Source organism: Chelonia mydas, chromosome 3 (assembly GCF_015237465.2).
Source record: "Chelonia mydas isolate rCheMyd1 chromosome 3, rCheMyd1.pri.v2, whole genome shotgun sequence".
In the NCBI taxonomy this organism is placed as follows: Eukaryota; Metazoa; Chordata; order Testudines; family Cheloniidae; genus Chelonia; species Chelonia mydas.
This window is the reverse complement of record NC_057851.1, coordinates 101,082,544-101,107,047: the sequence shown is the minus strand read 5'-3', so window position 1 is coordinate 101,107,047 and position 24,504 is coordinate 101,082,544. Positions and strand designations below refer to the sequence as shown.

General features: G+C 43.0%; 1 protein-coding gene across 5 annotated transcripts in view; it reads left to right on the top strand.

The window, feature by feature from the left end:
- The first annotated feature begins 993 nt into the window (after positions 1 to 993).
- MAP3K5 (mitogen-activated protein kinase kinase kinase 5) overlaps positions 994 to 24,504 on the top strand; it is a 155,092-nt gene continuing 131,581 nt past the window's right edge. For 2 of the 5 annotated variants that reach the window (XR_005224718.2, XM_037894853.2), the window contains exon 1: positions 994 to 1,996. Coding sequence is in view for 4 of the 5 variants with exons in the window: in XM_037894853.2 (XP_037750781.1) it covers positions 1,579 to 1,996 (418 nt within the window). In the remaining variant the exon portion in view is untranslated. The remainder of the gene's footprint in view (positions 1,997 to 24,504) is intronic. The other 3 variants (XM_037894854.2, XM_037894852.2, XM_027820561.3) reach the window with 3 other exon arrangements.

Sequence of the window (24,504 nt, the reverse complement as noted above, 5' to 3'; positions counted from 1 at the left end):
GGGGAAGGTGGTGGTGGTGGTGGTGGTTGCGGTACTGCTATCCTTACTTCTGCACTGCTGCTGGCAGTGACGCTGCCTTCAGAGTTGGGCAGCTGGAGAACAGTGGCTGCTGGCCGGGAGCCCAGTTCTGAAGGCAGAGCCAGCAGCAGCGCAGAAGGAAGGATGGCGTGGTATGGTATTGCCACCTCTACTTCTGTGCTGCTGTAGAGCTCAGTCAGCAGCTGCCATTTTACAGCCGCCCAGCTCTGACGGCAGCAGTAAGGGTGGCATGGTAGGGTATTACCACTGTTACATCTGTGCTGCTGGTGGCAGGGCACTGCCTTCGGAGCTTGGTGTCTGGTCAATAGTTGCCATTCTCCAGCAGCCTAGCTCTGACGGTAGCACAGAAGTAAGGGTGGCAATACCACAACCCTCTCTAAAATAACCTTGCGATCCACCTGCAACTCCCTTTTGGGTCAGGACCCCCAGTTTGAAAAATGCTGGTCCCCACCATGAAATCTGTACAGTATAGGGTAAAAGCACACAAAAGATCAAATTTCACAGAGGCGACCAGCTTTCACAGTCTGTGATGCATTTTTCTTGGCTGTGAAGTTGGTAGGACCCTAGTTACAAGCTTTTACTTTTTGAATCTCACCATATACTATTGTTGAATAATTATTGGCTGACACCCCCCCCCCATAGATTTCCTACAACTTACATTGATACATATAAAAATACACATAGCTAGTATCCACTGAAAGTATTAAAAAAAAAAAAAAAACAAAGGCAGCCCAGCCAAGATCTGTCGAGGAGCACTGCCCGCTGACACCGCCAAACGACCAAGCACAGCATGGAGCAGCAGAGGGCGCAGTGCAGAGAAGAAAGCGAATCAAGCGCTGGTACGAGCCCAAGAAAGAGCCTGCGACGTTACGCACCGAGCCCTGCCTAAAGTTTGGCGCGGCTCTGAGCGCTCAGCGCAGGAATGCGGCTCTTTATAGTCCTGGGCAAGGGGAGGGAATAAGGGAGGAGCCGGGCAGCTCTGGGCTGGCTCCGGTGCGGCTGCTGCTGCTTTACGGTTCCAGCCATAGCTGGCTCAAGCAGCGATACCACAAGTGGCTTGTGCGCTGCCGCTGCAGGACGAGCTGATCGGAGCGCCCGGCCCAGCGGCAGGGCAGCCAGTCCGCCGGAGGGAGCCGCGCCGGCGGTGCGAGGCGAAGGAGGAGCGTCTGCCCGGGGAGCAGTGGGCGAAGAAGTGCAGTGACTGCGGGGAGAGGCTGTGCCCCGTGCCCGGCTGCCAGCAGAGCCGCTCGCCAGGTGGTCGCTTCCCTGCAGGTGAAGCCAGCCCAGCCCACGGGGGCGGGGGCGCGCAATGGTGCCCTTGGCAGGCACCGGGCGGGACTGCGCTGCCCTCCCGGCTCAGCGAGACCTCGGCAGCTGCTAAGCGGGGACCGTCTCCGCTTTCCCCGCCCAGCGGCGGGCTGCAGGAGCCTCTGGCGGCGAGGGGCAGGGCGAGCCCGGCGGGCGGCGAAGCATGGCATCTGCTTAGCTCCGGCGAGCGGCACCAGCAGAGCCGGGGACGCCGCGCGGGGCTCCGCAGGGATGAGCGACAGCAGCGAGGGGATCAGCTTCTCGGTGCCCAGCCCGCCGAGCGGCGGCTGCCTGCACCAGGAAGGGCTCGGCGGGGTCAGCCGGAGAGCGCCGGGGCCCGACGGGGGCGCCCGGAGCCTCCTCCCCGCCCCGGCCTCGCCGCCAGCCGGCACCTACTGGAACGAGGACAGCAGCGCTGCCTGCCCCGCGGCGGGGACTGGAGCCCGGGCTAAGGGCGGCGGCACCAGGAGGACCACGGTGACCTACGTGATCAACGAGGAGAGCCAGGGGCTCCTGGTGGCGGCGGAGAGCGGGGCCCTGCAGAGCCTGCGGGAGGCGTGCGAGGCGGTCGGGGCCTCCCTGGAGACCTTGCACTTCGCCAAGCTGGACTTCGGGGAGACCACGGTGCTGGACCGCTTCTACAACGCAGGTGAGCGCCGGCAGCGCCGGCCTCTGCCCCATCGCCTCCCGCTCTTCTTCCTGCCCCTGCCTCGCTCGCTTCCCCCTTCTCTCTCCCTTGTTCCGCTGGGCAGCAGCCCGCTCGGGGAGCCGCAGCTCTCGCCCCTCAGCCAGAGCGTGGCCCTAGTTCTCTGCCTCCTGTGGGAGCCCACAGTGTACAGCTCCCCAGGGGAGCCACCGCTCTTTCAAAGAGCTAGGCAGTGGTGGGGTGTTTTTGTCACCTGCTTGATTACCTGTTTTCCTGGGTGTGACGTTCTGGGGTGCAATCCAGACCAGCGAGGGGCTGTGCTGGGGCTGACCGGAGTTATTAGCTAACACACCACATGCGGTCCATATCGGACATAAGTTTGATCCAACTGGTGTAATGGGTCACTTACTACCTCTAGCATTCATTTCACGTTTTCTTCAGTGGAGTCAACTCAATTCAATGGCATTTTATTGGGATGACCTGCTATACAAACCTTACCACAGAGTAGGCAAAAGACAGACTCCCCACATGTGATTGGTAGGGGTAGATGCATCCCACTCAGATTGGGGTTACACACTGTGTTTGAGGTTCTGTTTTCTGGACCATCCGTCATCCCTGGCCACTCCTGACCTGGTGGCAGGTTGCTATGTAGCACAATGCCATCTCTTCCCCTTCCTCACAGGATCAGGCCCAGTTTTTCCTATCAGATGTTTTCTGTGATTCTTGACAGTTTGAGGAAATACCTTTCTCACACTTCCTGGTCGTTGGGACACTGGAGTGGAAAGTGTGTCACTGTCTCACTCTCTACCACATTAGCTGGCTAGTGGCTCCTCTCCTTTCAGTCAGTGACCCCCAATTTTCTCCTTTAGTAATTGATTCTGTATTAGGTGAGAGCCTGCCTGCGTTTTGCATACTCCGCTGGGGTGAAGTCAACAGGGCTTTGGATGGGAATAAGGGTCCACTTGATGTAACGATATGATCAGGGCCTTAAGTAGTATTTTAAATTTTACAAAGCTTTTCTTTCTTGGTGTTTTTATTCTTTTTTTGAGCTATCACGTGGCAGTATAGTTTAAAACAGATTCCTGGACACGCTTGTGGTTTGTTCCATGTCTTGACAGAGAGATTATCTCTTGGACCACCATCTCTTCCATTGGTGCTTAAATAATATCCCACAGGCAACTACACTGTTTACATGGAAAAAAAATTAGCTAAAATACAGTAGTTTCCTTTAATGTGATTTGGGGGAAAAGAAGGAGGAACTAATAATATTAAACTCTCCACGAACCACCAAGTAGTGCTCTTTGCAGCACTGGTTGTTTACAGAGCACAGTTTGGGAACCGCCAATTTAAAATATCCATATAGTGTGTTCTGACTGTTTCCCCCGCTACTGTATCAGGTCATACTGGGCCTAATTTTCAAAGGTGCTGAGCTCTTGCAGTTCCCATTGCTAAAGCTGGAGCTCAGAACTTTTGAAAATTAGGTCCAGTGTGAATATTTCAACAATTCCTTTGTGCTGACCCAAAATTTGGGATAGTTTTTATATTTGTATGCTTGGAAGTGTATACATTATATATCAATTGCATAAAATATTCATGACAGATGGGATTAAACAGAACTACGTATATAAAGTAAAACAGTTGCCAAGAAAGTCTGTGAACTCTGTGCTCTACCATGATTTACATACAGTCACAGTAGCAAATTTGAAACTATTTGACTTGCTGGCAATGTGTACAGTAAACTATCTGCTACAGTCAGTCCGGCTCCACTGGCAAAAAAGATTTGCATATACAAGGCCATCAAGAGCTTCTTGTGGTCAAATAGGTAAGGTAAATAAGGGGGGAATAGCAATGGCTATCAGAGTCCTAAAGACTTTATAGAACCAGAATGATCATATTAAATATTCTTTTCCTCTTATTTAACAAAAGGAGGGAGCAGTCTGACTGCGAGAGAATTTGGAACTAAGTTTTGACAACGTCTGTATGTGTTTGGAACACATTAGCTAAAACGTTTACAATAACTTTTTTCTTCTTCTGTTTTTTTTTTCTTTTTAACCAATGCAGTAACAGCAGGTATCAGTAATCCCCTCTGCTTCTGCAAGTAGAGGTAAGATAATACCTGCATATCCTGGCTGGATGGTGTGCCACTTCCACTGCATGCTCCTTACACATACATGCACATGCACACACATCATTTCTTTGCAGACCCCGCCACACAGGTTTTGGTGGGTTGTGGCAGGGCCTGCAGTAACTTGTGTGGCCTCCACTCCATCCTGTGGAACCTGGTCTTGATGGGAGCTCAGAGACCGTGGCAGTTGGCTACCAGAGGAGTTGTGGTGTCAAATGGCAGTAGGGAGGCAAAAAGGTTCCACATAGACTATGGCACTACAGGTTTTGGGGACCAAAACATCCTGCTACACTGGTGTGGGTAAAACCTTGGAGCTGCCACTCAATTTCTCAGCATATTCCCTTGTAGGACTATCAATAGATTCCCGTATTTATGATTATAGAATGATAAATTCACTTTCCCTTCAGCCTCATGTGCCTGCATCAGGTTTTCAAATTCAGATTGTATTAGGTTTGGCATCAGAATTTCAGGACAGAAACTCTTGTGATGGGAGATCAGACTTGAAAGTGAGCTCTTTTAGTTCTGGCAGTTGGAACTCTGGCATATAATAGCATAATTGCACACTTAGGTAATGCATTTTTTGCTTACTTATTTCAATGGTTTTTGAACAAAGCTGTGTAAATGTAAAAACCTTGCTTTTCTTTCATTGCCATACTTTATATTAATCAAAGTACTGTGAAATGTACCATGTCATTCTGCCTCTGTATGGCAGCAAAAGCCAAATACTGTATTGTCCATAGTGCATGCATCTCTCACCTAATTTATTTTTAGAATATAGCTAAAAAAAAATCTTAGGTTTGCTAACTAATTCAGTTAGAAGGTGTCTGCTATCTAGACATATTTATGAAAGATAGGAATGGGAAACCCCATAAGTGAGGCCCTGGGTAATGCTCTGCTCAGATGCCCATCCTCCCAACCCCATGGAATGATGTGTCTGAACTTTTCTGGAGTACACCATCTTATGTATCAGCCTCTGGATGCAAGGTGTCTGATAATTTGAAGCTGCAACAATCACTAGCTTTTGGGAAGGCTCTTGGGGCTTTTACTTTTCTCACTGAAAATCTCCTAGCTTCTGCCAAGGGAAGGAAGTATTTCTGTCATTGTATGCCTCCTTCAGGGCCTCTGGGTTACTGCCAAGGGAGGTGTCTTTACCTGTATTGTCCTTATCTAGCCCTATTACTATGAGACTTCCTTTCTTCCTGAAGAATTCCAGCTGCAGCTTGCTGTTCTTATAGCTTTTTCAATTAGCATGAAATTGACATGATTATTGACAATTTCATTGACCTCTGCATGGTATAGAATAGCAGCCAGGAAACTGACTGGCTTTATTAATTTCACTCTGCTACCCTTTGGCAAAACCAGCAAGGGCACAGGAGCATTCTGTCTGGGGACAGGAAGAGAAGATGTCAACTCTTTGACTTGAAAGATTACCTTTGCAACGATAATGGGTAGCAATGTGCTTGCCTTGTACACCGTTGATATTATCTAACTAGTCAACAATTAATGAAGCTTAATTCATTGCAATTACTGAATAGGCCTAAAATTCTGTCAGAATTAAAATGAAGAAGTAACAAAAGGAAGCTGTTGAATAATTCAGGCATGAAATTTAGGTTTAGTGTAAAAGATTTTTTATTAATTCTAGTTGGTCAAATCCTGATTTCACTGAAGTCAACAGGAGTTTTGTTATTGACTTCAGTGGGGCTAGGATTTGGCCCTATATAAATACAAATGTTTTCTTCATTTTTCTCCGGCTTCCAATTTAAATGATATATTTTGGAGAATTAAACATTCCCTTTCACTGTGTTAAACCTAGTGACAGCAGCATTGAGCTGGTGTACATGAGAACATAATCAGACTATCTTCACTGTCTGAAAGAAAGGAATAAACATGGAAGGAAACAATGTAAATAAGGGGAATGAAAGGCAGGAGGACTCAGGACAAAAATGAATTAGACTTAAAATTATGTGATGTTCATATGGGACTGTGTTCTTTGTATTTAAAGGGATACTATCAACTTAAATTTGGCCTAAAATATAGTAGTGCTTGAAACCTACACCTTGCACCACTATGAATTTGAAAATGAAACCGTTTTAATTGATTTTTTTCATTGCCCAAGCTGAGAAAGGGGCAAAGAGCATACACACATAGTGACAAGTAAGATGTTTTCAATTCACCCCCTCCCACACTTTTTCATAATCTAAGGTGCTATTGTAATCATAGAATTGTAAGACTGGAAGGGACCTCGAGAGGTCCTCTAGTCCAATCCCCTGCACTCATGGCAGGACTAAGTATTATCTAGACCATCCCTGATAGGGGTTTGTCTAACCTGCTCTTAAAAATCTCCAATGATGGAGATTCCACCACCTTCCTAGGCAATTTATTCAAGTGCTTAGCCACCCTGACAGTTAGAAAATTTTTCCTAACGTCCAACCTAAACCACCCTTGCTGCAATTTAAGGCCATTGCTTCTTGTCCTATCCTTAGAGGTTAAGGAGAACAATTTTTCTCCCTCCTCCTTGTAACAATTTTATATATACTTGAAAACTGTTATCGTGTCCCCTCTCAGTCTTCTCTTCTCCAGACTAAACAAACCCAATATTTTCAATCTTCCCTCAGAGGTCATTTTTTCTAGACCTTTAATCATTTTTGTTGCTCTTCTCTGGACTTCCTCCAGTTTGTCCACATCTTTCCTGAAATGTGGTTCCCAGAACTGGACACAATACTCCTGCTGAAGCCTAATCAGTGTGGAGTAGAGGGAAGAATTACTTCTCACTTCTTGCTTATATACTTCTGCTGATACGTCCCAGAATGATGTTTGCTTTTCTTGCAATGGTGTTACACTGTTGACTCAGATTTAGCTTGGGATCCACTATGACCCCAGATCCCTTTCCGTAGTACTCCTTCCTAGGCAGTCATTTCCCATTTTGTATGTGTGCAGCTGATTGTTCCTTCCTAAGTGGAATACTTTGCATTTGTCCTTATTGAATTTCACTCTGTTTACTTCAGACCATTTCTCCAGTTTGTGCAGATAGTTTTGAATTTTAATCCTAACATCCAAAGCACTTGCATCCCCTCCCACTTTGGTATCATCTGCAAACTTTATGAGTGTACTCTCTATGCCATTATCTAAATCATTGATGAAGATATTGAACAGAACCAGGCTCACTACTGATCCCTGCAGAACCCCATTCGATATGCCCATCCAGCTTGACTGTGAACCACTGATATAAGTGCTCCCAGGGAAGTGTTTTCCAACCATTTATGCACCCACCTTATAGTAGCTCCATCTAGGTTGTGTTTCCTTAGTTTGGTTATATAATGTAGGTTAAGAAACTTGTATGTAATATATGTAAAGAAACTTGCTTACATCATGGTTTTTAATTTTGAGAGAGTCCCTTTAAAATATATAACGTATGAAAATGGTGCAATCTGACAGAGAGGACTGCACAGAAAACAACCTATTGGAGTCAACGGGCCAGTTATGTGAATAAGGAAGAAGTCACCTGTGTCAGTAAGGACTAAGAGCCAGATCCTCAAAGGTATTTAGGTTCCTAACTCCCAATGAAAGTTAATAACTGAATACCTTTGAGGATTTTTGCCTGATTGTCTGAGTAGAGAATTGGAAGATAAGGCCTCTAATCATTTTGGGGAGTAATACTCCTCACAGATAATGTGCTACATACAAATCAACTGTAATTTCAAGCAGGAGATTTTATTTAGGGTAACACTGTTTCTTTTTCTTAGTGCTTTATCTTGGCCTTTTAGAATAGTTTGAATTTTAGGTGATCTCTGATGTAGTTTCACTTCTGCACTTTCGCTTTTCACCCCCCTTTGAGAACCTGGAGGAATGTTAAGTAGCATCCAGTGTCAGAAGTAAACACCAGTCATCAGCACTACATGTACAATAGCCCTTTTACTCAGTCTTGTTCTGCCATCTTTGCCTAGCATTCCGCTGAAGTTGGTAAGTGCTGGGACGCTAGCATTGTCTACACCCAACAAGTGAGTTTTAATTGCATATACCTGGAGCACTCAAGCAGTAGTTAACTGGTCTGCTTCAGCATTCCTCCCTACTCAGGCTAAGTTCCTTTTTATTTTAACAGAAGTTGAGTAATGAGTGCCAAATCAGCCTGTAAAATGAGTATTTGGGAACAGTAAGTAGTACTGAGGTTACCATTTTCCTCATATTCCCCCCCCCCATCAGATTTTAAAGTCAGAAGGGACATTATTATAATCTAGTCTGACCTCCTGCAAAACACAGACATACTGTGATGTGTATTTGAACTAATACCTGGGAGTGAGTAGCTGAAATTATGGATTCAGTTTGTCAAGAAAAACCACATTCAAACTAGATTAAAGCAGTGTTGCATTACTGTAGTTGAGTTACAGCAAGTTCTCTTCATGCAGCTTAATTGCCAAGCAGTGCAGAAGTACTTCATGAATTAAAAGATGAAGGCATATACAAATAGGAGTAAAATCAACAAACAATAAGATGGAGAAATATCAATATATAAACCAAAAATGCAGTATACCAGCATAAGGTGTTCCAAATGTTCCTTTTTAAACTAAAAAGGAAATTTGTAGAAAATGAAATAATTTGTGCATTATATTATAATGGCTAGATCTCAGCACCTTGACATCCTTTTGACTTTAATGGGATATACGAGTGCTCAGCACATGTCTGAAAATCAGGCAATAAGCGAGTAGACTAGCCTCGGCGTATATCTAGCAGAAGCTCATGTAAATGACTCATTTAGTTTTGCTTACCTATTTATTTTAGAAGACTAAAAGTTAGGATTGATTGTTTGCTGTGGAGCTCTTCACACAGTCACTTATTATTACACACACTGCATAAGAACAAATGCCTCACAGTCTAGCCGAATGAAGAGCAAAATGTAAACAAAGAGCATACAAAGAAAAACAGATAAAATTCAATAATCTAAGGTATCAGGCCTGCTCTTGTATGCCCTCCATGCATGAAAGTTCCTCAAAGTCGAGGTGAGTTCTGAGTGCAGAGTGCTTGCACAATCAGGCCCATTATTAGTAGCCCAGGTGAGGAAATCTGGGTTGCCTAATGCAGTTTCCTTTACATTGATGGGACAATTCCCTATATTTGTGTTTTAAAATCACTGCAGAGTAGGGCTAAATGTTTACTTGATTAGCAAAATAAGTTGGGTACATGTGCTGAAAGCAATTCGGTTTTGTTATTACTGGAGGGGGAAAAGGTCTTTCAAAAATGCTTTTATAAAAATACTTTATACTCTAAAGAAAAGTACTATGTACTGTCCTTGGATTGAGATGATGAGAAATCTTAGAGGTCCTTACGCTTCAGGGCACAAGCCAAAAACAAACTGAAGGGGATTAGGAAGAAACTTCCCTGGGGGACAGGTTTTCCCATTATGGTCCATGATGGGAGTTTCTTCAAATGGGGTTTCTCTAATGACCTGCAATGTAGATGTGGTCCACTTTAGACTATGTTGCATATCCTTGACAAGTGCCCGCTGACTTACTTCAACAGCGGGCTACTGGCTCTTCACCTGGCTGATGACGATGCTATCAAATGGCTGGGCACACTGCACATACACTTAGAGATGGGGTTTCTTGTACCTTCCTCTGTAAGAATTGGTACTGGCTGCTTTCAGAGTCAGGCTACCTGGACCACTGGCCTAATGCAGTAAGGCAAATGCCTGCGTTCCTATTTCTTCTCTGCCTTGCAAGGTTTTCTGACTACGTTTAACTTATATTAACTTTTTTTGGTGGATGGTAATGTTATTTACATAGGAAATGTAATATCTAGATATCTTCTTTATACCCAATGTTGCAGAAAAATTGATGGAAAATGTGGAGATAAAATTATACAGTGACTAGCGCGGGGATTCAATCTATACAGCGTCATTTACTTTAAAAAAGTCCCCAGACTAAACAATGTAACTGTATTTTGCACCATGCAAGTATCTCATTGTAATCTTGTGAGTGTATTGCTCTGGAATTTTTTCCTGGCTTCAGCTGCTTATTTTTGAAACTTTTAATGTAATTGCAAATACTATTCTTGTTCTTGGGTCTCTAGTCCTCCTTTTAACCCTAGTAAATTGTATGGCTCAATAATATTCTGCAATAGTGAGTTTAACATGTTAATTAAATAATGATACTTCCAGTGCAAGCTAATCTAATCAGACATACCAGTACTGAGTGAGGGTCAGGGAAGGAATTTCCCATAATGGCAACTAATGAATAAAGCAAGTTGAGTTCACTAGCAGCTAGAAAAGTAAAACTGAGTTGGTCTAGTAGCAGTGGTCTTGTAGCTTTTACAGATTTTGGCTGGAAACTTGGTGTCAACTCTGTGGCTTAAAAGCAGTACTGGAATGTACTTTACTTGGGGAAATTTGGCATAAAGGAGCAAATCTTCAGAAACTCAGTATAGTCATGTGGTAAAGCTGAATTTGCTTGGAAGATGTATAACAACATCTGTGCAACATTTCCTCTATACCTTGCATAGCTTGCTATGATTGCACAGTGCAAGTCTTTACAAGGACATCAGAGTGAAGAAAATCAGCGCTGATCTAAATTCCTGGGCCGCTTTTCTGGTAGTATTTTGTTTACCTTAGGAGACGCTGAATTCCAGTGATTCCTTCTTTGGCATACTACCGACACTAGAGCTTATCCAGAAAGTTGGCCAATAAAGTGATTTATATCTGAGTTTAAGCTTTCCTGGAATTCTGACACTTAATGACACACGAGCTCTTGCTTTCTGTCCTTGAAATCCAAAGAACTGATGTTCTTAAGAGCTAAATCTAATATTCTTAATTCCTAGCAGTTGACTTAATGTTTTTCTCAGAATAAAAATACATGCTTCCCACAATATTGGCTATTTATAGTAGCAGTAAAACAGCCGAGTTGTAATTACTACCAGTTCTCAAAGTGAGGCAGCATGGCATGGAAGTGAACATTACCCTGCTCACCGTTTAATTCTCTCTACTTCATGATTTTATTTTACTGATGCAAAGTTTCAGACATTTGAAATGCTGCACTCTCCACCTGTGATTATGTAGCATTTGTTTACATTGCTATATTTTAGTATTTGAACATGGTCTTTTCTGCAGCAGATGGAAAAAGGGGGCAGGGGTTGAATCACTACCAATGCTCTGTGGAGTCATGCCAAGACAGGCTATGCTAAAATAACAGATCTAGTTACAGGGTCTGTGGCAGAAAGAGCTATCCTGAAGTATTATTATTTTTGCTCGTTTTCAGGACTGAGAAGGGCTACCATAAACCACCCCCCATCTAGGGTTGCTAATTTTGGTTGGACGTATTCCTGGAGATTTGATCACATAATCTTTAATTCCTGGAGACTCCAGGCCAATCCTGGAGGGTTGGCAACCCTGCCCCCAACCCTTTCCCACTCCTCAGTATCAATGGGACTCATGTTGAGACAGGTTATGCTCAAATAAATTTGTTAGTCTCTAAGGTGCCACAAGTACTCCTGTTCTTTTTGCGGATACAGACTAACACAGCTGCTACTCTGAAACCTGTGCTTCTGTAGGGGGTTAGGACCAAGAGATGCTGAGTGACTGAAAGAACTAATAACACTGTTACTCTGGAGAGTAGAGCTGATGACTCGGGTCATATCCTCACAAAACATTACTGTTGCTGCTGCTAGGTGTCATGGGTACAGGCCAATTACTTGCCTAACTAAGTGGTCTGGTGAAGGTGGGATGGAGCCCAGAGAAGAGAAATGGAGGTCTGAAGAATCACTTCTGGGAGAAATCAGCTCCCTGTTGTAAAAGCCACTGAACCTCTGTGTGTTGAAATGTGAGTCTGGGAGATGAAGACGGACAACATTTTAGACTGGGATTTCCAGAGAGGTTAAGGCAATTGGGTGCCCAACTCCAGACTCCATTAGGCCCCTTTGCAAATCCCAGCCTAAATCTTAAAACCAATCTGTGGACAGTTTAGGATACATCGTAAAGCATAAAATATAGATATTGTCCAAGTGCTTCAGAACAGAATGCCCCATACTTCTGAAAAAGGGGTACTTGTCTGGGTTTAGCTCAGTGTGTTTCAAAGATGGATCTAAAAATACTGTAGGCCCACAGTTTAATTTGCCTGCTCACTGAGAGAGCTGGTCAGGTAACTTGTGAAGAATATTACAAAATGTGGGATTTTCAGAAATTAACTAGTTATTCACAGATAAATCTGCCATTGTTTGACCAGCTCTAATTGTTATAATCAGATGAAGAATGTCCCCCAGGTTCCAAGTGTCCTCTTGCTATATATGCATAACTTAGATTAAGGCTACTGGGACTTGCCGGTATGTGTTCTGAAGAGAATATATCCCATCTGCTTCTGCCACTGCTCTCTGCATGAGCTGGGAAGATGATGGAAGTATGGGGACAGTATAATGTGCAGTGGAGACCTAGGTTCTATTCCTGCTTTGCCACTAGCCTGTTGTGTGATCTTGGGCAAGTCGCTTGCCTCCTTTATGCCTCTGTTTCCCTCACCCCATCCCTTTGTTTAGATTGTACACTTTTAGCACAAAGGGACCTTGATCTTGGTTGGGGTCTCCAGGCACTACTCTAATAATCATAAAGATGAGTCAGTAAAAGCCTGTTCATGCAATCCTTAGTCAATCAAATCTCCTGTGGATACAACTGAGATCCTTGAGTAAAGTGTATAGATTCAGACTCTAATTGGATCATAGAAGTTGGAGATAGAAAAGGCCAAATCTCGGCGAGTGTGTAAAGTGCAATAGCATAATAGAGTTGACATTTGAGCATGGTGTATGAAATATTTCCCTCCCGTTTATTAATACATTGTTACATACTAAAATGCCAGGAGAATTGCTGCTCCATGGAACTATTGCTGCCTCTTAAAGTACAGTATAGCCATAAAATTATCAGCATGAGTCTCTAAAGTGTACTTCCCAGAAAACTGGGCAAAGCTAGTTGCAACAGTAATTTTTACTTTCAAGAGTAACATAAAATGAACACACTCCCTTCACCCACCCCGCCCCCCAACGATTTTGACATTCTACTGTTGCCACTTCTCTAGATGTGACTGGCAAGAGTGTGTGGCTGAGGGAAATGACTCCTGACCTTACTACAGTCATACTGAGACGTTTACTTCATTTTTTAATTTTAAGTTTAAATATGCTTATGAAATATAAAAGCACAATACAAAAGGAGCCTGAATAACTGTAACAAATGATAATAAGACAACAGAATAAAAAATTCTATTATAAGAGGAGGGCAGTGTATTTCTATATAGATCTAAAAGGAGCAAATAAGAGACTGAAAAGACCTAATAGATCTTTTAGAATCCTTATCACAGCCAATGCATGACTGTTCTCTGCAATGAGTTCTCCAGTGCACTGTTCTGTTTCAAAGAGTAAAGCTATGGCATACTTTCATGGAATATTATCCTACAGTGTGAGCTCACTGTTAAGAGAAAATGTCTTGGCATTGTTAACATTTTATTTGCTTAGTTTCATTTAATTTCTCTTGGTGCTACCTTCTTCAACCACTCTGAACAATTCCTTTGTTTTTAGAAGTACTTGTTCTTTTTGTCTACACCATTGAAACAACAGTGTGAAGTGTCCTCTTAACTGTAAAGAATCAGGGGACCATCCAGGTGTTTTTTCTGATGACAATAAAGGAGTTCAGTTACATGGCTGGGAATGCTTCCCTGAGCCAACAGATCAGTAAGCACCTGTCACAAGTCCATAATAATTTGTGTTGAACTGCAGACCAAGTTTGACTAGAGATAAACATTGGTCATTTACGTCATAGTATCTTCATTCGTTCTTCTGTAGACATTAAGGGCATAAAGAACAGGTACTTCTAAAAACAAGTTTATCCCTTGATACAAGCAAGTGTAGCTCTTGTGTAAGTCAGTAAGAGCTGCTTATTATTAGCAGATGCAGAGTTATATGCCAGGGTTGTATTCCTGCCCTCCCCACCCTTCAAACCATCCCTTTAAAAAGCAATGGCCAAATTTTTAAAAGATATTTAGGCACCAAAATATATGGCTAGGCACTTAGTGAGATTTTATAAGAATCTTTTGGTGCCTAAATATCTTTTTAAAAAAATCTGGTCCCAAACCCATTCTGGGAGTCACCCTGGAACCTTATTAGGACTGAATTAGCTGATGGCTCTTGAAGATGATGTGTTCTGGCTGAGTGAGCAGTTGGGTATTTCTTCACCGCAGAGTTAACCAGGATGCTTATTGGGGCATTGCCCATAACCTGGGTCCTATCCACGCACACAAAGCCCATTCACACAAGTTTAGTGGTGCTTTCACCATTGGCTTTCTGGCTTGTCTCGGGCTTAGGCTAAAGCCTGAGTGAGATGTTCACTTGGGCTGGTAATCTGCCCATTTTGCAGTGAAGGCTCAGGATAAATTATATGAGCATTGATAATTCCCCTTGTGTGCCCAGAAGGACAGACAAATCCCCCACAATTCACTGGAATGGAATCATGCAGCAGCTCAGCTTACTTCAGCATGCAGAGCTATGGGCTATGCCCCCAAAAGTCCTAGCAACACATAGAGGTGAGGGCAGCACCAGTGAAGACCCAGTAACTCGAGTGCGGCTTTAAAGTATGGCTTCTCATACTTGAGCGAGGCTAACCCAGGCACTGATCACCAACATTTAGTCTGCAGTGAAGACAGACCTTTTGCTTACAACTCTTTCTCTCCCAAATTCTCACCTCCTTGAATTGATTTTTATGAACAAATAAAAAATCCTACCCACAGTCATGCTCTTCCTTTGGAAGAGCAGAGAGCAAACAATCTTATGGATTTTTGTGCTGCACTATTTTGTGCATCTCTTGGGTTTTCTATAATGCTCACTAGAGTGGTATCTGAGTTCCCCAAACTTCCTGCAGGAACTGTGCAAATGTATTTAATGTTAGATTAGTTTTAACCGAGACACATGTAGACTGATAGTAAACGGCATTCAGGAGTGGGCCCAATGACTTGGCATTTTATGTGTTGAAACCTGGATCTCCATTACGAACAGCAGCCTTTGGTCTCTTGCTCCTTGGAGCTCATGCAGTTTCTGGAGGTGGCGTGCTTGGCATGCTTGGCATCCAGGGAGAAGACCAGAAGCTGCTTGTTGCATGGACACTTCTTTGCTAGCCAATCCACAGTTGGAACTAGTAAGTGTTTGCCAGATACCTGGAATGAAGGGCTGGGAAACTTTCCAGGCCTCCCTAGGAATAGCCTTTGGTCAGGTTCAAGCATCATAAGAAAGACCTTTGAATCCCTTTGTGAAGTCCAGTCAAAAGAATTAATGAGGTTTTATTGATCACAGTGGGTAAAAATAAATGGCTATCATTGTAAATAATCCAGATAAATGTAACTTCTTTAAAGTTTACATATCTGTGTTCATGAGATCCATTGTATTTTTTGCTTCAGAATCAAACGCTTTGGTGCTTCAGTACTACTACTATTTAATTTGGTATTTGGATAGCTAATCCTGTAACATCCATCTTATTTAAAGCCTTTACAGTAGCCTTGCAAAAATCATAATGAAAATTACTACTCCCAGAACAAAACCTCCTTTTCTAGCCTGGTGATGATGATGAAGAAAGTACTAAAGGCAAACCAGACCTGTGTTTTTTTTTGTTTTTTTTTTAAAAAAGTACTTGTGTGATGAGTAGACTATTGCAAGGCTGCATTAATATTTTCAATGGGAGGACAACATCTCTGTAAGGGGTTGACATGATTGTAAAAGGCTTTCACTTCAACAGCTGCCTGTCACAAGAATACTTTCAGGAATGCAGGAACAGAAAGTGGTGGTGGTGTTTTTTTAAGACGAGGTAGCCTGAAAGGTGAGTGGTTTGGTTGCTTCCATTTCATCATTGCTGTCTGAACTTGTTTTCACTTTGAAAAAGGGAGCATTAAAGTTGAAGAATTTCTGATCACAAATCAGAGAGGGGAGATGGACATATATACTCTATAAATATTACTCCTGAGGGAATTCTGTGCAAAAAGTATAAAATTCTGTGCACACAATATTTTAAAGTTCTGCATATTTTATTTGTCAATAAATAAATGTGGAGGTTCCAGAATGGCAGGGGAGAGCACAGGCCACTGGCTACATTGAGGTGGGAGATCACCCTGCAGCCCTCCCCTGGGACATGGACTTGGTGGTGAGGTTGCACCAGACCCTTACATAGCGCAAAGGCTAGGTCTGCTCCTTAGAGGTAAATTTTGTTCCTCTTTCCCCTTCCAAGAGTTGAGAGCCCTGGATCCTTAGGGTGTGGGCTTTTTGGCACAGGGACTGCTCCTTCTTATGCATCTGGGAACCATCACAAACAAATGATAGATGATTATAATTAGGGCCCTACAAAATTCATGTCCATGAAAAACGTGTCACGGGCCGTGAAATCTGGTCTCCCTCCATGAAATCTGGTCTTTTATGTGCCTTTAGCCTAAATGTAAGGGACTGTTGCCCCCTTACTAACATTCAGTGGGGGTGTTTTAGTTGCCAGCTCCCAGTACTAAAAAGGGGGAAGGGTCAATGGGGAATCCGGACCCTGAGACTGACAGCCCCCAGGAACAATGGGGAGAGGCCAATGCTCCAGGTCAGCCTGAATGACAGGGCGGGCAGGCTAATCAGGAGTCAGGCGGCCAGGGAGGTCCCGTCCTCCGTGTGAGCTGGAATTGCCTGGGTCAGACAAAGTGGGGCCCAGCTAAGGAGAAAGCAGGGGCCCCAGCTAAGCTGGGGAGCAGAGCTGTGCCAGATCCAGAGAGAGCAGCCCCTGTCCTTGGAGCAGAGCTGCAGCCTCAAAGCCAGAGGCACAGCCCAGAGAGAGCAGACTTGCCCTGGGAGCAGAGCTGCAGCAACCAGAGGCAGAGGGGCCAAAGAAGCAGCCCAGGGAGCTGGATGCAGAGCAGCAGCAGCAGTGCAGAGACAGAGTGGTGCAGCTGGGGCTGGAGCAGTCTGGAGCTGGGTGCGGTGAGCAGCTGGAGAGACCGAGGGGGACCCTGGGCAGCGGGCCCAGCACAGGGAGATGCCTCAGCCAAGAGGCTCTGCAGGCCAGGCTTGGATCGTAACCCCGACAGGGTGGGAGTAACACTGAGAAGAAGGGTCCTACCACTTAGAGCCTGAGAGCGTGGGGCCACCACCAGAGCAAGTGTCCAACCCACAGCATCCCTACAGCACAGCCAGGGCCTGAGAAGAAGGCCTGGGACTTACAAGGAACAGACTGTGAACTGCCCTGGCATTCCAGAGACGCTGTTTGTGATGTTCCCTGCCACAGAGTGGGTTGATGTGTTTCCTTTAACCTTTTCCATTTTTCCTTATTCTTTTTAAAATTAATTGTTGATTAAATAACTTGCATTTGCTTTAACTTGTATGTAATGGTCAGTGGGTCAGAGAAGTGCCCAGTGCAGAGAGAGTACCCCGGAGTGGGGACACCCTAGCCCCTGTCCTAGGTGACCACAGCACGGTTGAGGGTTGAGCCCCCCAGGAATCTTGGGCCCAGCCTTGTTGGGGTTACGAGGACTCTGCCAGACAGGAGAGTGGAAGGGGAGTCCTCAAGGGCAGGGAGGCCACTGGGTAAAGGAAGTGGGAGCGAGGACTCAGATCCTTTCACTAGCCCACTTCACGGGGTAGTGCAGAAGCCAGGAAAGTTCCCCACAATAGTGGGACTATTCCCCCGCGTACATATACTATACAGGTTTCTCAAATTGCGGGTCCCAACCCAAAAGGGAGTTGCAGAGGGGGTCACAAAGTTATTTTAGGGGGCGTTACGGTATTGCCACCCTTCTGCGCTGCCTTCAGAGCTGGGCGGCCGCAGAGTGGCAGCTGCTGACTGAGGGCAGCAGTGCAGCAGCGCAGAAGTAGGAGTGGCAATACCATACCACACCATCCTTACTTCTGTGCTGCTGCTGGCAATGGCTCTGCCTTCAGAGCTGGGTTCCCAGTCAGCAGTTGCCGCTTTCCGGCCGTCCAGCTTTGAAGGCACCTTCACCACCAGCAACAGTGCAGAAGTAAGGGTAGCAGTACTGCCACCCCCCCTACAATAATTGTGAACCCCCCCCCATTTTAATACCTGAAATCGTGAAATTTGCGATTTTTAAAATTCTATGACCGTGAAATTGACCAAAATGGACTCTGAATTTGGTAGGGCCCTAATTATAATGCATTGAAACTAGTGTGTGTTGCATTAGTATTGGAGGTAGAATTCAGGGAGCTTGGATGCAGGGATGAAGGAGGGCACAAACCTTGTGAGTGCCACATAGCACAGTTCAATAGGGGTTACTTGTTGGCTGCCATGGATGTGGAACTTGGGGTTACAGATGGTGAATCTGTGAATACATGGCTCAGATGGTTGTGTATGTCTGTCTAGGTGGTTATTTTGGCACCCATCACTGTTATGTCTGAGCATGGTGAACACAGTGTTAGTAGAGGCAACTGCAGATCTAAGGCCTTGGTGGTCACCACAAAAGAATCTGCTGCTGCTTTGCAGGAGGAATCTTTCCCCCATAATCTCCCCATTGCGGAGTTCAGTTAGTTGGACTGCATGGCAATGTACAGGATTTGTCCATTAATTTGTAATGTCTGTTATAGACTGTACATTCTCCTTGAGTCTTCACTTTGTGTGGGGAAATGCTGACTCCCTAAAAGTAGAATTATTATTAGTTTAAGTTTTCAGTATCTTGCAAAAATGATCTTAAAAACAAATCATCCTTGACTTGCACTCCCCTAGACACAACTAAGTATACATCTGTCCATTCCAATACTCCCAAAGGATTTAGTATTTTTTAGCAGCTATTTAATTTCAGTCTTAGACCATAGTGTGGAATATGAAGGAAGGAAGTGGGTGTGTTCTAAAAGAACTGAACAACATTTTAGAGGCTTAATTTGGGCTCAAGTTATTGTCAATAAAACGTTAAATAGTAGAAAAAGAACCTGGGTTCTGTGGTTTCAAGTGTGGGTTTATATATGTTTATTTTGGACAAATCTCATTGCTTATAAAAATGAAAAGCTGCCCAGAATGGGAGACACTGTGGGCAGGTGGTGGTGAAGTGTCTCTGCGTAGTCCTTGTGTGATATATCATAACCTTAAACTGTTCCCCCCCTCTTTCCCACACTTTCACATTTACAGTTCTGAATGGAGACTGGCGCATAATCTTGAAGCACAGTGGTTTATGCATGAATTGTTTTGCACATCAAAATGAATATATATTATGCTCAGTTGTCTGACTTGTGTCAAGCCAAGGTTATATTTCATAATGTAATTACTGAAAAAAAGATACAGACTTGTGTCTGTGTAACTTTGCTATTAACACCAGAAACAATAGGGTATTAATTGTTCTAGTAAAATAACATGTAGAGAATGTCTTTTTCTTAGGACAGTCATGTTCGTTTATCTCTCTTGCTTTGATCAACCTTAAAGCCTAGAAGGTCTTACAGCCAGATCCTTCTCACACACAAATTCTAGTTAATAAATTGCAGCCAATGTACCATATGAACTAGCTCACTGAAACTGTTTTGAATGTAAAAATGTTTTTAATGTGCACATATAATAGGGAGGAATGAAAATGTGAGACTGTTAAACCACTGCACTACAGCTAAAGGATCAGCTGGCAGTCTAGACCCTAACAGACTATAATAATGTAAAATCTACCCTTGTTCTAGCTCTAATGAAGTGCTCACCTAAACTACCCATTTGGGCTTGAGTCTTACTGAACAAATACGAAGTCATACAAGGAGGATAAAATAGCACAACCTAATTCATAGGCAATGTTACTCTGACTGTTACCCCTGTAGCAGAGATTTTTACCTGGACAGTTAAATTATTCTGAAAGCTTAGTTTGCCATATTGCTAGATTGGGGAATAAATTGTCTGTGGATTAAAGCTACAGAGCAATATTCAGCATTGATGCAATTGATTGCAACTCTCCTTCAAGACAAAGGAGTTGCCCTTGCTTCCACTGACACTGAATTTGGCTCTATTTTACTTAAGAGGAAGATGCACAAATGAGGGGTAATTCATAGATTCCAAGGCCAGAAGGGACCACTGTGATCATCTAGTCTGATCTTTTGTAGAACACAGAGCATAGAACTTCCCCAAAATAATTCCTTGAGAATACCTTTTAGAAAAACATCCAGTCTTGATTAAAAATTGTCAGTGATGGAGACTCCTCCACAACTGTTTGGTACATTGTTCCAATTGTTAAGTACTCTCACTGTTAAAAATTTTACACCTTATTTGCAGTCTCAATTTGTCTAGCTTCAACTTCCAACCATTGGATCACATTATACCTTTCCCTGCTAGATAGAAGAGCCCATTGTTATATATTTGTTCCCCATATAGATACTTACAGACTGTAATCAAGTCACCCCATAACCTTCTCTTTGTTAAACTAAATAGATTGTGCTCTTTGAGTCTGTTCCCATAAGGTATGTTTTCTAATCCTTTAATCATTTCCTTGGCTCTTCTCTGAACCCTCTCCAATTTATCAATATCCTTCTTGAACTGCAAGCCCCAGAACTGAACACGGTATTCCAGCAGTGGTTGCATCAGTTCCAAATGTAGAGGTGAAATAACCTATAATAATGCCTAGTGTCACCCAGGTTTTTCAGAACCCAAAGCAGTGCTAACTTAACTGTTTCTTTCCAGGGGGTGTCAGGAATAAATCAATGGTGACACAGCTAAATGATAAATGATTGGTACAAACAACAGTTCTTTTACCTAAAATTACTCTTTTTTTATTAGGTCTCAAGTGTGCACACACACACATACTGTAGCAGTAGATTCAGAGCACCCCAAACATTATAGTTACCCAAAGTCTGAGATGGTTTCAAGTAATCAACAGCCAGGCTTCTGGGGGCCCTCCTTCCATCCAGCTGCTGGGGAGTGTAGCTGTCATCTCTTTGCCCAAAGGACAGCTCCTTGTCAGCTCCTTCCTCAGGCTGCTCCAAAGTGTATACTTTTGCTTAAACTTTTATAGCTAACTTAGGCCTGGTCTACACTTGGCGGGGAGGGGGGAATCTATCTAAGTTATGCAACTTCAGCTACATGAATAACATAGCTGAAGTCAACGTATTTAGATCTACTTACTATGGTGTCTTCACTGCGGTAAGTCGACGGCCGACACTCTCCTGTCGACTCTGCCTGCGCCTCTTGCTCTGGTGGTGTACCGGAGTCGACGGGAGAGCGCTCGGCGGTCGATTTATGGAGTCTAGACTAGACATGATAAATGATCCCGCTGAATTGATCGCTGCCCGTTGATCCAGTGGGTAATGTAGACAAGCCCTAAAACAACGCACATAACTCATAGTGACTCATGGTGGGTCACCATAGTAACCCCAATGGGTCACCAATTCTCCTAATTTCAGCAATTACTCGTTATCTCTTATCATCAAAGCATTTCTAGTATTTCTTGTCATAACAACAATAAAACTTATATGTCGGGCACTGAACCAAGGTCGGCTGTCCAAACATTCCTTCCATTCTCATGGTACATTAACTCTCTGTCCCATCCTCCCATTCTGATTAGCAAAACTGCAGTCCTGCAGCTATTTGGCCTTGTCTCTCAGAGCCTAAGATTATTCCTAGCTATATGGTATTTGGTTTTCAGCTAGCAGTGGCTGGACACACAAAATGGCTGACTGCAGTACTGTCAAATTCTGGGGTTAAACTAGCTCTGGCACTTTTCATCAATAGATTTTAGAGCCATTTGTAAATGAGGCAAGTATCAGGATCCCTAGATAGGGAAACTGAGGCACAAAGGTTTAAAGTGATTTTCTCATGTTAGCTAATAGCATAGCTGGGAATAGAACCCATGTCTCCTGAATCTCAGACAAGTGATCTGTCCACTGGGTCACGCTTGATCATGGGATGTGGGTAGGATATGGTTTATCATCTGCACTATTAAGGTAAATGTGAATGGACATGGTCCTTACTGTTAAACAGGTATAGAAACAATGCACAAAAGCAATAATATCCTATAGAATGGTTAGGCATTAGACTATTGTAAACACTACTAAAATTATTCTAAATTAATTGATAGGCAGTTTTATGATAGATTTTGGTTGTCATTTCTGCATACTATACTGCCACTCGTCTCTGAAGATTTGATATGAATGTTTGTGTTGATTGCTATGTAAATAACGAGTAAATACTTTCCTATTTTTTTTTCCTATAGCTTTTGGCCATACAACTGACATTAACGAAAACTAAATCTTTGCTGTCAATGACCACTTGGCAATACCACCGGAAAAGCAAATACATACCTGTTTATCAGGCCTGCTTAAGCTAGTCTTGCAGAGATTAACAGCCTTTATGCCAAGTGTTAACAATTTAGTTCAAATGAGTCATATCCGCTTTCTGTTTTGGGATGCACTAGTGCAATTACCTCTAAGGCTCGGCAGTCAATGTTAGCTTAGTGACACATTGCAGGATACTGACAGTAGTAGCAATTTCAAGCATGTGTTGATCTGGTGTGAGATTTAACGTTGCTTCACTAATTGACAAACATTTCTCAGAAAGCTAACGTTTAAAAAAATAATAAACAAAATCCAGAAAGCTGATGTGGCAACTGAATATCCAGATCTATTTTGTAGCAAACCTAGAGCAAGCAAACTGTTACCAAATTGATTAACAAATTTATTTGAGCATAAGCTTTCGTGAGCTACAGCTCACTTCATCAGATGCTTATGCTCAAATAAATGTGTTAGTCTCTAAGGTGCCACAAGTCCTCCTTTTCTTTTTGCGAATATAGACTAACACGGCTGCTACTCTGAAACCTGTTACCAAATTGTTCATATTAATAAGAAAGAGGCAAAAATCTCCCCCACCCCCCTTTTCTGGCTGTTCCGTAGGCCCTTTGTATGACAGACAAAGCTGTCAGTAAAAGGTGCTGTCTTGTCAGCTGTGCTCCTCTTAGGTAAAGTGAGGAGATATGTGTCAGGTTAATGGCCTCTGAAATCTGTGGTTTCAGAGTAGCAGCCGTGTTAGTCTGTATTCACAAAAAGAAAAGGAGTACTTGTGGCAACTTAGAGACTAACAAATTTATGAAGTGAGCTGTAGCTCACGAAAGCTTATGCTCATATAAATTTGTTAGTCTCTAAGGTGCCACTAGTACTCCTTTTCTTTTTTCTGAAATCTGTGTGTGTGTCAAGACTTGTAGATAGCCCATAATCATTGATGTAGAGAAATTTGATGAAAATTGCATTTACTGTGTAAAGGAAAAACAAAAAAGCAACAAAGATGCACTAGCCATTTTTTAAGATGATAGGAGCCGGGAAAGATTTAGCTGTGCTACTTCCATTAAAGCTGCAGTGTTGCCAGCTTTCAAAAATCATTAATCAGACTGCCAGAATGATGAGATTTAAACAAAATTATAAATTTTGGGTTCTTATTTGCCTTCTGGGTTTTTTTTCCCTTCCCTTGTCTTTGAGCCTTTAGGCATTACATTGCCATGAGTTCATGTTTTCAAGCTTTTCTACAAATGAGGTTAAAGATATACTTCTTTTAAATAGAAGCTGAGATTCTCAAGTAATATCCAGGAATTGGGGATTGAAGAAAAATACCAAACATCACGAGAGCTGGCAACACTGAAATCTGAGTTTTGTGTAAAACTTCATGCACCACTCTGACCACAGTGAGGGTTTACCTCTTTTCGTTAAGCTCCTTCTTTTTACAGTAATTTAGTTTTGGCCATTTGAATTTGAAAGGGCTTTTGTCTTTTAACTTGTGTGTGTCATTAGGCAATGTTACTCTTTTCTGTACAGTCCGGTGTCTTGTAGCATGGGGTCTTGAGGCTGGCTAGATCCTTTGGGCATTACCACAATAGAAATAAATATTAAGACACGATTAGACCCAAGGATTCTTTTCCCACTCTCTCCCTCACATCATGTGTTTGGCTGTTGGAGTCTTAATACTGGTGCTAAGTGATAGGAACAACTTGCTGTATTCTTCTGTCTTCTCTTTATTATTGCTGGTTTTTTCCTTTGAAATAAGGAAATGAATAAGTGAGAGGAGATTACTGCTGTGGATTGTTTTCTGTTTCAGGGTTTGCAGGCAATTAATCATAGTTTGGCTTTTTCTTTTCTAAAGGAACAAAGTACATCTGGGACTAAAAATGGGAAATGAGATTTTGACTATAAAGTAAGACCTTTTCAGCAAATGAAATAAACTGTGAAATCACCTTGATCACAATTCTGAATTTTTAATATTGTAAAAATATTTGTGTATTCTCCTAGTGTATGTTAGTACATATGTACCCTTATTTAGATTAGTACTATATATCTCTGGTACTCCATTTATACTTCATGCAATGTAGCCTGAGTAAAAGGTAAAGTGAGTAAAGAGCAATGTGCACCTCTGGCATTACATATAGATACTCATTTATAATAAGGAATCCACATTCTAGAG